This window comes from Lynx rufus, unplaced genomic scaffold, assembly GCF_022079265.1.
Source record: "Lynx rufus isolate CCGP_SWC_20201006 ecotype Redwood Valley unplaced genomic scaffold, mLynRuf1.p SCAF_12, whole genome shotgun sequence".
Lineage (NCBI taxonomy): Eukaryota > Metazoa > Chordata > Mammalia > Carnivora > Felidae > Lynx > Lynx rufus.
In genome coordinates, this window is record NW_025814826.1 from 20,457,576 (window position 1) to 20,472,756 (window position 15,181).

The window sequence follows — 15,181 nt, forward strand, 5'->3', positions numbered from 1 at the left end:
ACTTGCCTTAATCGAAGACAAAAACTCTTATTTGCTGTTATATATTATGCAGTGGTTTACAATGAAAAGATACTAAGTAAGTATTACTAAAGCTATTCTCCTCAGAGATGTTTAGCACAAACTAACAGCTAACATTAAAAACATTTTCACCAGACACATGGAGAAACAAGATGATTTCACATAATTCCCACCACGGCCTGATGTGGCACATTCTCATATTAACTCCATTTTAAGTGTAAGGAAGCTGAGTCCAGATGAGTTATATAATTTGCCTGGGAAACCAGGTGGTCTGGCTCACAGTTTCTCTCTCAGCCAGTGTACTGTCCCAAATTCTACGTGAAAAGGATTTTAATGAATATGTAAGAGTTAATTATTCCTAGGGATTTAATAATATAGAACACAGATTAACCACTTTTACCATTTCATTCACTTTTCGCTTCAAAGGATACCAGTAGGCTGTTTAATAGGAACCTGTGGTGGTTCTCCAGTGGGAAATTACAGATCTGAAAATACTTTCTTACCTCAATTTCTAGTTATCAGATAATTGAAATTACCCTCGAAGTCTCCCTCTAGGCTAAAATAGAAATTTTGAATGTGAATTTAAAGTTAAATAAGTCCTTTTTACCAGTTCTGAGAGGAAAAATATATTTTGCCTCGTGGACTCTTTCCTGAAATCTGTAACGTGTCCATATTCACACACCAACCTTTTAATCACTCTTTCCCGGGACAGTGATTACTGAGCACTTCCCGGGTGTGGCAGCCCGTGCTGAGCTCTGAGGTGGGGACAAGGTGTGGGTCCTCTCTGGGGTTAGCTCAGGGTGCAATTGATGAGTTAGAATTTAAAGCTCCCAGAAAGAGTGGAAAGGCAGAGATCAGGAAACAGGACCTTGTCTCTATCAGCAAATTAACTACAGACACATAGTGTCAAATAGATTATGAAGAGTTTGAGGTGCAGCTGGACTCCTCCTTTTCTAACTTCCCATTTAAAAAAGTTCATTCAGGAGTAGCTTACACAGCATAAGACATCTTGAAGTATGACCGCATTGGAGATTTTTTTTTTCAACGTAAAATAAAACGCGAGTTGAACAAAATTTCTCTTTCTCATAATTTTCTGTTAGACCTATCAGTAAGTAGAACAAAATTTCTCTTTCTTGTAATTTTGTTAGACCTATCAGTAAGTAGAACAAAATTTCTCTTTCTCGTAATTTTCTGTTAGACCTGTCAGTAAGTAGAACTGTGACGGGATGCGTTTCTCTAGTAAGAGCTGGCAGATGTGCCCCGAAAGTGACATGTGCCTCCTTCTTTCCAGCGACTGCAACAGCAACAGGAACTCTATCGCGTCCTTCACCAGCATCTGCAGCAGCCAGTGCAGCTCGTACCTCCACAGCGACGAGATGGACTCAGGTGCGTCCGGCCGCACTTGGCCACGCTCGGCCTCCGGGGGGTACTTTTAAGGGCTGGAGTCCTTGGATCGGCTTGCGTTTTCACAGTCTGTCAGGCATTCTTGGCTGTCGCTTGTACTGCGTTTCAGTCGCACGTGTTCGATAAAGTTAGCGTCGCGGGCCCATGGTAAACAGAGTGAATTAAAAAGAGATGAGAGAAACAAATGGATTCTGACCTGAATGTGTATCTTAGGAAGTTTCGTGGTACTGTGAAGGATGCGAGGGTCCCTGGCAACGGGTTGTGCTAAAACGTTAGGCGTTGATTGTGGGAGGAGGTGGGACGGGCTTTGAAACCGAGGACTTCTGAGACAGTAGATGATCCTGAACTGGCCTTGGAGGTGGGTGGCGGGGAGACGAATGGTGAGGAAAACACTGAGAGTTAGAAATAGCCTGCAAATAGCTTAGTTGGAGTGTGGTAAGAACAAAGACCTGGCGCCCAGTTAGGACACATCTTAATTTTGAAATAGGCAGTTTATTTCAACTATGTAACCATTAGATAACTGCACCATTTGAAAGAATCGTTGACATGGGATATACAGTGTTTGTTCCTGTGAGGCACTCTGTTTCCACCTGCATTTCAAAGAGCATTCATCTGATACTCTAACTGCTATTGAGTCTTTTGGGACTCTTATCTGAATATAAGAACTTGATGGAATAAGAGCTCATGTTGAAAGATTATTTTCTTATTTTATTTATATTAAAATATTTTAGCATGTTAAACATAAGACTTATCTTTATATCCAGGTGATGAGCTTCCCCTCAGTGTTCGCATTTCTCACGATAAACAGGACAAGATACATAGTTGTCTCGAGCATCTTTTCAGCCAGGTATGATCTTTTCTTTTTTTCCACAGGCCAAACTGTCAGGAGTCCCTTCTGTAGACAGAGTAAAAAGAACTTGGAATAAAAATGGAAAGGCCTCAATCTGTTCCTCTGCCCCCTGTACCTCAATTTCCACAATTTAAAATGGGAATAAAGATTCTTCAGCCAGCCAACCTAAAGGATTGTTGTGACTATCAAGTATTTTATGGTTCTTGGAAACATTACAGTTATAAACACAGGCATTATTCTTTTAGTATTTTTTATTTATTTTCAGAATTCTTCATGACATTTCTTGCTTAACTTTATTCCTAATTTTAAGGAGCACAAGGTTGTTGTAGTGCTTGTGTTGGTGTTTTGCATTTTTAAAATTTGTTTATTTATTTGAGAGAGAAGGAGAGAGAGAGCAAGGGAGAGGCAGAGTGAGAGAGAATCCCAAGCAGGCTCCATGCTGTCAGCGCTAGGCCCAAACATGGGGTTCAGTCTCATGAACTGTGAGATCGTGACCTGAGCCAAAATCAAGAGTCAGATGCTTAACCAACTGAGCCACCCAGGTGCCCCGGGTGTTTTGCAATAATATATATATATATATATATATATATATATATATATATATATGTATATATATATCCATAACCAAAATCGATAATGTAGAAGCTTTTACTGCTTTGAGAAGGATTATGATGACTTTTAGGGTTTTTTTTTAATAACTCTAGAAATCTCTCTTTGTAAAGTAAACATATAAAATATATTTATACTTTATATTAATATATGGCGTGGTAGGAAATATTGCAAGTATTATCTGTGAGTTTATTCCAATATTTTATTCAAAGGTGGATTTTTGCAAGCATCCTGAGATTTCAAAAATAATTGTGGCTCTAAGAGAAAGCTGTTTTACAAGAGTTACTCTTGGAAATGTATACTATATATTATGAGAAGTATGTAACTTTCAGAAATCTCTGCTGTTACGATAGGTGGATTCGATCACCAATCTCCTAAAAGGGCAAGCTGTTGTAAGGGCCTTTGAGCAAACCAAGTACCTCACACCAGGGCAAGGATTACAAGGTAAGGTTTAAAAAAAAATCATTATTAGAAGCAATTGGGAAACAAAAGTGGGAAATAATATAGTCATGAAGCAAAAGCATAGTTTAAGAAGAAAATGGCTGCTCATGCTTCAAAATCTCCTTAATATTAATTCAGTTTAGTTATTTTTGAATATATATAAAAATGTCAGTACAGGACCATTTAGTTTCTTTGAAAGTTTAAAATGTTCGCTTCGTATAGGGACTAGAATGAATAGAAATGAGTTAATTGAAGAGATGTTGCACTGCTTTTGCTGAAACCAGCCTAAGTGCCTACTTGGTTATAGCCCATTGGTGGGGGAAGGGGTTTCTGGAATGTGTGTTGGCAAACAGAACAGCCAAACAGACCACGATCTAGAGCCACCACTTTCTGACCTCTAGTTTTGGACATTGAAACCAGAATTTTTAATCTAAACTGTTCCCTTGGTTTAAACATTTGTAAGAAAATAATTATAAGGTTTGACTTTTTTTTTAGGTTTAACCAATTTTCTCCTGTAATGTAGAGAAATTAGAGAAATTACCACCATGCTAATAATCCAGGATGGCAGGAATGAAAGAGAATTCTGAAGCTTAGTGGTTTATTAACTGTTTGGTAAATGGTTGAAACTTATAAGAGCTTTTCTGTGTTTATTTAGAATTTCAGCAGGAAATGGAACCAAAGCTGAGTTGTCCAAAAAGGTTAAGGCTTCACATCAAGCAAGACCCTTGGAATCTTCCCAGCAGTGTCCGGAATCTTGCTCAGAACATCAGAAAATTTGTTGAAGGTCAGGATGAAAAGCAAAGAACATTGTATAGCATTAGCAATAATCATTTAAACCTCCAAAACTCAGTAGTGCCCTGATTACTTTTTGCAGTATTTCATGTTATGAGGAAAATAAAAGAACTGGAAAGGGTGAGGTAGGAGGAAGGAAAAAGGAATAGAATTTTAGAGCCTCATGCTCCAAGGATCTAAACAATGTAGAATGAATCATGAAGAATATTTTCAGTAAATAGAATAAGGGCTCATACTTAAGAAGAAAAGTGGAACATGGAGAGAGTTTCATATTTTATAATATGAAACAATATCAGAAAAATTTCTAAAAGATTCACAAAAGTCATGAAGCTAAGTTTTATGGGAAGTCTAAAAATTTAATTGTGAATCCATGAGAATCAAAATAATAACATAGGTTTTATCACTGGTTTTCAAGTTTCCTTTTTGGACGTGTTTGTCCAAGTTTATTGTTATTAGCTACCATGACATTGCTTACTCAACATCCTATAATTGGTACTGCCTACAGTTGGAGATGTAACACTTCAAGATGATTCTAGTGAGTCTCATTTCATGTTGTTTAGGGCTAGAGTATTATGTAGGAAATTCTGAGGGTTTCCAAAATGATTATAGTGAAATAAAATGAAATGAGAAATATGTTTGATTTTTTTAAATGCCTGGTTCAGTGGTTGTCTTCCCAACATTGGACCAGTGGTTGGAAATGTCTGGAGATATTTTTTTTGGTTGTCACGATTGTGAGTGTGCTACTGGCATCTAGTGCGTAGAGGCCAGACATGCTTCTAAATGTTGTGTGGTATACAACACTGTCCCTCACAACAAAGAATTATTTGGCCCAAAATGTCAATAGGGCTGAGGTTGAGAAACCTCTAGAGTAAATAAGTATATGCCTGCATTTAAATTTTTATCCCTCAGTCGTTTGGATACGGTAAATAGTATTCAGCAGAATAACAACATAACCCCAGTCACTACCATTTGTTTTAGGGTGAAGTAGAGAGAGTTGTATACTTTGCCGACAAAAGAGAGCTCTTAACCAGATAGAGTCTAAGCCTGTGACATAACTCTTGGGCCTCAGTTTCTTCATTTACCAAATGACAGAGATGTGTGTGTGTTCTGGAATTACTAAATTTTCCACCTAGAAATGTACTCAAATATAACATCTTAGATATTGATTACCGATCAGTAGAAGGAAAAGGTTGTATAGATATGGAGAACTCCATATAAATCTCTTGTGATGAAATCTCTTTTGTTTTTGACAGCTGGATTTCTTGGCTATATTATTAGTTTATAGCTAAATATAATGGCTACTTGTTACACATAACATCATATTTAATGAAAAGTCTGAATTTAAAACCCCCCAAAATAATGAATAACAAAAATGATAAATATATTTTTTAAAAGCTTCCAGGTTTAAAGGAATTTAAACATATATTTTACTGAGTAAAAGGTAATTTTTTTGAGGAATAAATGCCAGTATCATAACACTCATAGAAGTTGTAAATGCACTTGTTCTCATCATCTTTGAGGGTTTTTCCCACCTTATAATTGTTTTTAGACTAAATGCAGTATCAAGAACAGAGAAATCAAAAAACCTTTTGTTTTTTGAGGAGCTTTATCTTTAACATTTAAACACTTTCTAATGCAATATAAAAAGCTTAATTTTTAGTAATACTCATTTAAAAAACCTTACATTTTGGGGGCACCTGAGTGGCTCAGTCAGTTGAGTGTTCAATTCATGATTCCAAGACCGTGCGATCGAGTCCTGCGTCAGGCTCTTTGCTGAGCACATAGAGCCTGCTTAAGATTCTCTTTCTCTCCCTCGGCCCCTCTCCCCTGCTTGCTCTCTCTTTCTCTCTTTCTCTCTAAAATAAATAATTAATTAATTAAAAATATTACTTTTCATCTTAAGTCCTCACCAGTTTATCATGAATTCATCCTATTCAACTTAAAAGTAATTTTCTATTTCCCATTTGTCTTTATATAGGGGATTATTTAATGAAGGGTTAGGTCTTGGCTAGAAATTCAACATAATGTCAGCTTGCCAGCATTTCATGGTTTATATAAGTAGCTGGGATAACCCCATTCTGATGTTCCTGTAAGGGAGGAAAAAGGTAATCTTTTTCTTTCTACCCTTCTAGGTTCTCTGGCTGGGATCCTATAAATTAGTCAGACAAAAAAAAAAATGAAAAGCATATACATTTATTTAGTATCTTTTACATGACATGGGAGCCTTTGTAAGGAAATGAAGACCAGAAAAAAATGGTTAAACCTGAGTGCTTTTTAACTAAGTTTGATGAAGGGTAGAAAACTTTGGGAAAATGGAATAGGACAAAAGGGTATGAACAAAGGGTAATAATCTGGGGGAAACTTAGCAAGGCCTGTTCCTCTCAGTATCCCTCCATGTTCTGAGATAAGGATGTTCTTTTCTTCTGGGATTGAGAAGGCACTTCTCGCATGAAGGTTTTATGACCTGCTTCAGGGGAGAAGCAGAGAGTCCTCTGTACATCTGCTGTTCCTCAAATTACTTCATGTTAAATTTTCAGTATGATAAATTGTCATATTTTGGGATAGTGGGTTCTGAACCTTATCATTCATTCATCTCTGATTTCAAAATATCCTATCAAGTGTATACCAAAGATGATATAAACACATAACAATTATATGATCTTTATATAGGAAACACTGTTACAGTGTCATTCCTAAACTACATCACACTGTGTCATTCATCCATTCACAGCCTGCTAAACTGAGGGTAGAAGAGAGCAGAAAAAACAGTAGACTAAATGGTGGATAGATTCATTGTGTAGTGTCACAAAGTTGATGCCTGTCTCCTGCTTAAACGCTACACTAAATTATGGTCTCAAATTATCAGCCAACTGAAGATATTTTTGCTTGATTAGCCCACTGTGATATTGTGATTTACAATAAGAAATATGTAACTGGTCTTTGACCCCATCCCTGGCAGATTTTCTAAAACTCTTGGAATTTCTTGTGAGGAGAACAATAAAGGTGTCTTTTGTTCTGTCAATGAGGTGACTTTTGGAAAACCTCTACTGATGGGGGCTGGTTGCAAGGAAGCCAACCCTGTGATTAGGGGGTTGGAACTTTCCGAATTCCAACCCCCTCCCCACCCAGGGGAGAGGGCCTGGGGATTTAGTTCAGTCAACAGTAACTAATGATTTAATCAATCATGCCTATGTAATGAAGCCTCCATAAGATCCCAAAAGGATGGGATTCGAAGAGCGTCCAGGTGGGTTCTAGAAGAGTGGTGCATTGAGAGAACATGGAAGCTCTGCACCATTTCCCCATGCCTTCCTTTCCCAGGGCATCTCTTCCTTCTGGCTTCTCCTGAGTTCTATCCTTTTATAATAAACTGGTGATTTAGATGTTTCTCTGGGTTCTTTGAGCCACTCTAGCAAATTGATCAAACTTAAGGAAGGAGTGGTTGGAATCTCCAGTCTGTAGCTAGTTAGTCAGAATCACAGGTGACACCTGTTGATAGGTGGCACCTGAAGTGTGTGTGTGTGTGTGTGTGTGTGTGTGTGTGTGTGTGTGTGTGTGAGAGAGAGAGAGAGAGGGGGGGGGGGGCAGGCAGTCTTGTGGGACTGAGCTTTTGCCCTGTGAGATCTGATGCTGCCTTTAGGTCGATAATGCCAGAACTGAGTAGAATTGTAGGATACCCCGAGAGTGTTGAATAATTGCTTGTGGTATGGGGTGAAAAAAACACACACGGAGATTAGTGGTAGAATTGGACCCATCATCATCTTAAATTCAAATGTAGGGAGCAACTCTTGCTCCCTACAAAAATTGTACTTTTCTCAAAATCTGTCATTTTTTCAACAACTTACTTTTTTCCCCATTTTTTTCTCTGCTGTTGTCCCAAATAAACTAAAGAGCTTCTTCTCCTTTTTTTAAATCATAAGTCTCCATTTCCCCCTTTTTCTCCTTACCTCAGTAATTAGAATAGTTTTCTGGTGACTCCCCTGTCTCCATCTTTTCTGGTTTATATATTACTATATACTATATTCATCTTCCTAAAATATCATGTTAATAATCTGGTACCCTGCCCCTGAACCTTACAGTGATTTTTGTTAGATAAGTCTAAACTCATCAGCCTGATGGTGGAAGCCATTTTTCAGTGGGGCTATCTAACTATATCCCAATCTCAGTCTCTAAATTATATAATAAAGTCTTTTCTATGCTAGATTGTTGGAAATTTGGTATTCATTCTTTACTGTATTCTCTTGCTAGCACTCTTTCCCACTCTTAGGCTATGTACCTACTCCCTTGACAATGTAACTTTCAAAAATGTTTAAAAACATTTCAGGACTCACTTAGAATTCTATACAACTTTAGCTAGATCCAGATTATAATAACAATAATGCTTCACAGGTACACGGTTCTTTAAATAATTTTCCAAAGCTTTTAATATATATCCCTTTTTATTTTTTTACACAGGCTCCTGAAATAGATAAGATAGGTGTTATCATCCCTTATGAATGAGCACATTGAAAGTCAAAGTATGGTTGGCCATTGAACAGCATGAGGATTAGGGGCTCTGATTTCCTACACAGTCAAAAATATGCATTTGACTCCCCCCACCCCGCCATCAAACCTAACTACTAATAGCTTACTGCTGACCAGAAACCTTACTGATAACATAAATATTCGGTTAATATATATTTTGTGTGTTATATGTATCATATACTATATTCTTAAAATAAAGTAAGCCTGAGGAAAGAAAACGTTAAGAAAATCATGAAGAAGAGAAAATCCACTTACAATACTGTACTGTATTTATTGAAAAAATCCACATATGAGTGGACCCATGCAGTTCAAACTTTTGTTATTCAGGAGTTAAGTGTACTTTAGCAATTTTCCGAATACCACAAAGCTGGTACACTTTCCTTGGTTTCATTAACCCTTAGTCAACCACAGTCAAGAAGCAGAAGATCGTCTTTCTGACTTATCATCAGAAGGTTAGTAGTAGCTTGACTCTACGTCACAATGTCTACTTCATCTCATCATGTAGGCGTTTTATCACCTCACATCATCACAAGAGGAAGGTTGAATACAGTATAGTAAGATATTTTGAGAGTGACCATATTCACATAACTTAATAGATTATTATAATTGTTCTATTTTATTATTAGTTCTTGTTGTTAATCTCTTACTGTGCCTAATTTGTAAATTAAACTTTGTAATAAATATGTATGTACAGGAAAAAACATCGTATATATAGGGTTCAGCACTATCCATGGTTTCAGGCACCCACTGGGGGTCTTAGTCCATATCCCACATAGATAAGAGGGGATGACTGTAACAGATGGTTCTTCTGACTCTTTCTTGTACTTTCCTGCCTCTGAAATTCTCGTGTTATTATCTTCTTTGTAAAATGTAACATCCTCTCAAGTATTTCCTACATTTCTTATCAGGTAATTTTGTCACTGACTCTATTGTGAACCTGTCTGGAATAGGATGCAACCTAACCTTCTTTTATTTCCCATAATCTTTAGCACATAAAGAAGCTTTGAATATTTTCATATTTCCTTATTGCAAGTAAACTGTTTACCAATTAGAAGTAAGGCAATGAGTATGAGGTTAATACACATCATTTATTGAACATTTGTGATTGCCTTCGTTTGGAGATGTGTTGTGAAAAAGAGTATTTGGAAATATTTAGTATTGTTCTGCACTTTAGGGCAGTATCTTGACATACAGATAGGAAAGGAAGTCTATATAGAGAGAGATTATATAGATATACATTATATAACTTACAAGTATAATCTGTACAATTTATAATTCTAATATATAATGTATAATAAAATATGTATATTTATAGATAAAGTTTATAAATGCATATACGATAATAAAAGTTTAAGTAACTAAGAAGAAATGCCGTTTGAGAGTTTATTGATCAAGACCACAATAGCTGTAGGAGTTTAGAGAACACCATGGAAACTACAGCAGCTAAGGGTGACTTACAAAGGATGAAGCAGAATTTGAAGGGTGTTTCACAGACTAATTTAATTTGGAACTGGAAGGATTGTAGCATCTTGAGAAATGGATAGAATTTATATAGGCAGATAGGAAGAATAGAATGTCAAGTAAATGGGATTTGTATTATCTAATGGAGTAAGGTTGTGCTAATTTTTATTACACAGTTAAAATGTGGTGTCAATGGCAAAAAAAGACTGAACAACTAACTGCTATGCTTTCTTTTTCTGCAGAGGTGAAGTGTAGGATACTCCTGGCTCTTCTTGAATATTCAGGTAATATTTCTCATTATTTTTATTATTTGAAATTATTGTAGCCTGAGACCTTAGAAGTGTCATGATATCACAGCAATGCCTTTAACAGATTAGATGGAAATATGATCCATACTTACTCTAAAGCCTTGCAAATATTTTTAAAAAATACTTAGTTTTAATGAAAACACAAAACATTCTCATCTTCAGTTATAGTACAAACATGGAAATGCATATAAATATATATTTAACTAAAAATAGAGCCACCATACACCATCCAGCGATTGTGCTATTAGGTGTTTACCCAAAGGATACAAAAATACAGATTCTAGGTGGTACATGCACCCAGGTGTTTATAGCAGCATTATCAACAGTGGCCAAACTATGGAGAGAGCCCAACTGTCTGTCCATTGACTGATGAATGGATAAAGAGGATGTAGTATATATACACCATGGACGGTTACTCAGCCATCCAAAAGAATGAAATCTTGCCATTTGCAATGATGTGGATGGAGACAGTAAGTACTTTGCTGAGAGAAATAAGTCAATCAGAGAAAGACAAATACAAATACCATATGATTTCACTCATATGTGGAATTTAAGAAACAAAACAGATGAACATATGGGAAGCGGGGGGAGAGACGAGAGGGAAGCAAACCACAGGAGACTCTTAATGAAAGAGAACAAACTGAGGGTTGATGGAGGGAGGTGGGTGGGGGATGGGCTAGATAGGTGAGGGGTATTAAGGAGGGCACTTGGGATGAACGTTGGGTATTATGTAAGTGATGAATCACTGAATTCTACTCCTGAAACCAATGTTGTACTATATGTTAACTAAATAAAATTTAAATTTAAAAAAAGGAGAAAAATAAAATGCAAATCTCCTTTTCTCTCCCTCTCTTCCTCTCCCTCTTCCTCTCCCCCTCTCTCCCTCTCTCTCCCCCTTTCTCTCTCTCTCACACATATATATGTATACACACACACACACACACACACACACATATGTGTGTGTGTATACACACACACACACACACACACACACACAGAATATAATTAAAAAGGAGGAAGGAAGCAAGTTTTGGTAAAGTTAATTGTGTACATGGCATTTATTGTGAAACTGGTCTAACTGGTTTATGAACAAAGAGGTAGTTGGGCTAGATTCAAGGGGTGGAGAAGTGGACTGTACTTAGAAGAAGAGGTCTTTTACAATCTATCATACCTGGAAAATTTAAATTATAAGTGAATGAATGAGTTAAGTTAACCAGAGGGCTTTTTTTGTTTGTTGGCTGATTTTTGCTTTAATTAAAGAAGTGTTGTCTTGTTTTTTTGACTGAGTAATAATAATAACAAAATAGCTTACTTTTTTTTAGTTTTCCTAATAACCACACAGTTGGTATACCTCATACTTACGGATTTCCTTGGGTCCTCACAATCACTCTGTGAGAATATTATTTTTCCATAGTTTTAAATGTGGAAAAAAATTAACATTCAGGCTAATTAATAATAACTGGTAAATGTATTAATTCAACACATATTTTTGAGTATCTGGAAGATTAGATGCCTTATTGAGTAAATGCATTAATAGTAAGTGGCAGAGGAAATTCAAACTTAGTTATGCCAATTCCAGAAGTAGTCCTGGAACACATTGCTTTGTTCATTAGTATTTAAATGGCTGTTCTTATAGATCCTTATTTTGATTTCAATTTTATTTTTCTATTTCCATCATCATTCTCCTTTTTCCTACTTTATTTACTCACTCTTCTTTTCCCTCATATATAGGATAGCATCAGAATGCAGCCAGATTACTCCATGTTGTCGGTTGCAGAATTATGCTCTCCACAGGTGAAGGGTAGATGGTGTCTGCTAAATACTGGTTTTTTTTTTTGGTTGTTTTTTTAATTTATTTTAGAGACAGAGACAGGGGAGGGGTAGAGAGAGGGAAACACAGAATCTGAAGCAGGCTGCAGGCTCTGAGCTGTCAGCACAGAGCCTGACGTGGGGCTTGAACTCACGCACTATGAGATCATGACCTGAGCTGAAGTCAGACGCTTAACCAACTGAGCCACCAGTCGCCCCTGCTAAATATTGTTTTTAACTCACCTTTATTACTTTCTCTTTCTCTCTGTCTCTTTCTCTCTCTCTCATCTCTCTTTTATTTCTTTGTTGTTACTTTTTTTTTCTTTTCCCTACAGTCTCAGAATAATGACTAGGATTACTTGTGTGTCTAGAAACCATGTCATTCTTTTTTAGACCAGCTATGGAATTTGAGCTTTTTAAACAGTGGAGAGTAAATTAAGTGTTACTATTTTAAAACATGTTTGTAGAAGGTGAATTTAAGTAGGTGCTTAAATCCTGGAATGAAACGGAAGCCTTTGATAAGTAAAACATCCATTTGTTTTGAATGTATTCCCACTACAAGAGAATTCTTATTCTGCAAAAACAGTAAACAAACTGTCACCAAAAAAACAGCTCTCCGTGCCTTTCTTCTTTTGCTAGAAGCTAGAAGCAGCTGTTGTTGTTTTTGCTGTAATTCTTATTGATAAAAATGAGGAATGAGAATAGTTTTGGGGAAGGATGGACACTTGTGAATTTTGAACAGCTGCGTAATTACAAGAAAAGACCTGTTCATTTTTGCTGGGAGTTTGCTTATTTTGGTGTCTTTGTTCATCATGTGGTTCCTTCCCTATTTAGCAATAGAACTGAGCTCCACTCAGTGCCAGGCACCCTGCTAGATGCTGGAGAAAAGAAGAATCACAATAATCATGCTGTGCAATTTCACTTTGATAAGTGCTTTATCTCGTTTATCTTTATTGTAGGTCTAAGAAGTAGAAATACCTCATATTATATGTAGGAATCTGATACCTAGGATTATATGGTTTAAAATGGATGGAATGGGTAGATGAAGTCAGATTATATGTCTCTAGGTCCATGAGCATAATTCACATTATATGCCACTTCTGCTGGTCTTGATGTGCTGATGGTCTCTTGGGGAACCCAAACGTGTAAACAAACTCTCACACCGCTGAGTAATTAGCCATCTAGTACAGGGATGCCCCCGAGCCTGTGGTTGGCAGATCAAGAAGTGCAGGATACTTCCTGAAGGAGAGGGGAAATTTCACCAGGGGTGGTAATATTTCCTAAGTTCAATGGGTTTCAGTAGTTCAAGGAGTTGACTCTTTTTTTTTTTTTTTTTTTTTTTTTTTTTTTTTTAAATTTTTTTTTCAACGTTTATTTATTTTTTGGGGGACAGAGAGAGACAGAGCATGAACGGGGGAGGGGCAGAGAGAGAGGGAGACACAGAATCGGAAACAGGCTCCAGGCTCCGAGCCATCAGCCCAGAGCCCGACGCGGGGCTCGAACTCACGGACCGCGAGATGGTGACCTGGCTGAAGTCGGACGCTTAACCGACTGCGCCACCCAGGCGCCCCAAGGAGTTGACTCTTAAAGATGACTTAAAGTTTGCTAATGGAAAGGGTGAGAAAGTGTCTGCAGCCAGAAGGCCCCAAGGCGTGAGCTGTAAGAGCATTTAGCATTTGAGGAACCTGAGCAGTAGTGTGTGGCTCAAAGAGGAGAGGTCTGTACAGCCAGGGTCCTGGCTGCTTTCAGATACATTGATTTATCGTATTCTCACAACAAGCCTGTGAAGATTGTTGCTGGTGTAGGGATGAATGAAGGGAAGTAATGCATTTATAAGCTGTCAACCTAACTTGAGGATAGATAGATCGTAAAGACCCCTTTCTGCCACTCTGAGTTTTCTACCTTTGTTACTCACCGGGAAGCGATAATGTGTAAAAGTTATTTGAAAATCTCAATATGGGGGCGCCTGGGTGGCGCAGTCGGTTAAGCGTCCGACTTCAGCCAGGTCACCATCTCGCGGTCCGTGAGTTCGAGCCCCGCGTCGGGCTCTGGGCTGATGGCTCGGAGCCTGGAGCCTGTTTCCGATTCTGTGTCTCCCTCTCTCTCTGCCCCTCCCCCATTCATGCTCTGTCTCTCTCTGTCCCAAAAATAAATTAAAAAAACGTTGAAAATCTCAATATGTGCATATTGAAGTTTATGCAAACAAGTCATTTACTCTTTTGAAAATAGGAGAGTACAACTGAAAATCACCTCACGAAGTAGTAAACATTTATAAAATATTTTTTATTTAAAAATATGTTGGTTTGAAATTTAAATGGCTGGTGGTCCAAGGGCATCTTGCATATCAACTTCTGTGACTCTACTGTGAGCACAGACATGGCCGAGGCCTCAACTTGGATGTCTTCATACCCGCAGTGATTGGTGCCATGTTTAATTCCTGTGGTATATTCAGTGTGAAAAGTTTGAATTAATGAACAAATACAACTTTGTGTGATCATTATCTGATTTGGTAATGAGGTTGAATGAAAATTTTATTTGACTTTAACTGCATATACAATATTGTAGTGGAGTGTAGAATAAACATCTGAGTATTCTTTCTGAGGTTAAAAAATGGGAAGAAATTTGAGCATTGCTTCCCAAAAGCAATTTGAAGATAATTATTTCTACTAGTGGCAAAGTTATTAACCCTTGTGATTGCTTCTAAAGTTCTCAGTGGAACTGGATCCTTCCTTCTCTAGACCTTAGCTTTCCATTCTTCATATAAAGCATTTCTTTCCGATTCAGTTTTTATTGTGAAATTATTCTCAGGTTATAGGTGAGAGTATTCCTGCTAAAATTACTAGTATTTTTTTTAATTTCCCAGATTTGCTGCTTTACTATAGGACAACAGAAAAGCAAAGCAAGAATGTACAAGAAAGATACAGGGCAATTTTATGTAGTTTCTGTCTTGAACCCCGTACCGCAGCTA

The 15,181-nt window shown here is 37.3% G+C and overlaps 1 protein-coding gene across 1 annotated transcript in view; it reads left to right on the forward strand.

Moving 5' to 3' along the window:
• The window catches only part of PREX2 (phosphatidylinositol-3,4,5-trisphosphate dependent Rac exchange factor 2), a 291,402-nt gene that overhangs the window by 186,106 nt on the left and 90,115 nt on the right, over window positions 1-15,181 (forward strand). The window contains exons 27-31 of the mRNA XM_047073746.1: window positions 1,310-1,404; window positions 2,187-2,269; window positions 3,235-3,325; window positions 3,978-4,106; window positions 10,339-10,380. Coding sequence (XP_046929702.1) covers window positions 1,310-1,404; window positions 2,187-2,269; window positions 3,235-3,325; window positions 3,978-4,106; window positions 10,339-10,380 — 440 coding nt within the window. The remainder of the gene's footprint in view (window positions 1-1,309; window positions 1,405-2,186; window positions 2,270-3,234; window positions 3,326-3,977; window positions 4,107-10,338; window positions 10,381-15,181) is intronic.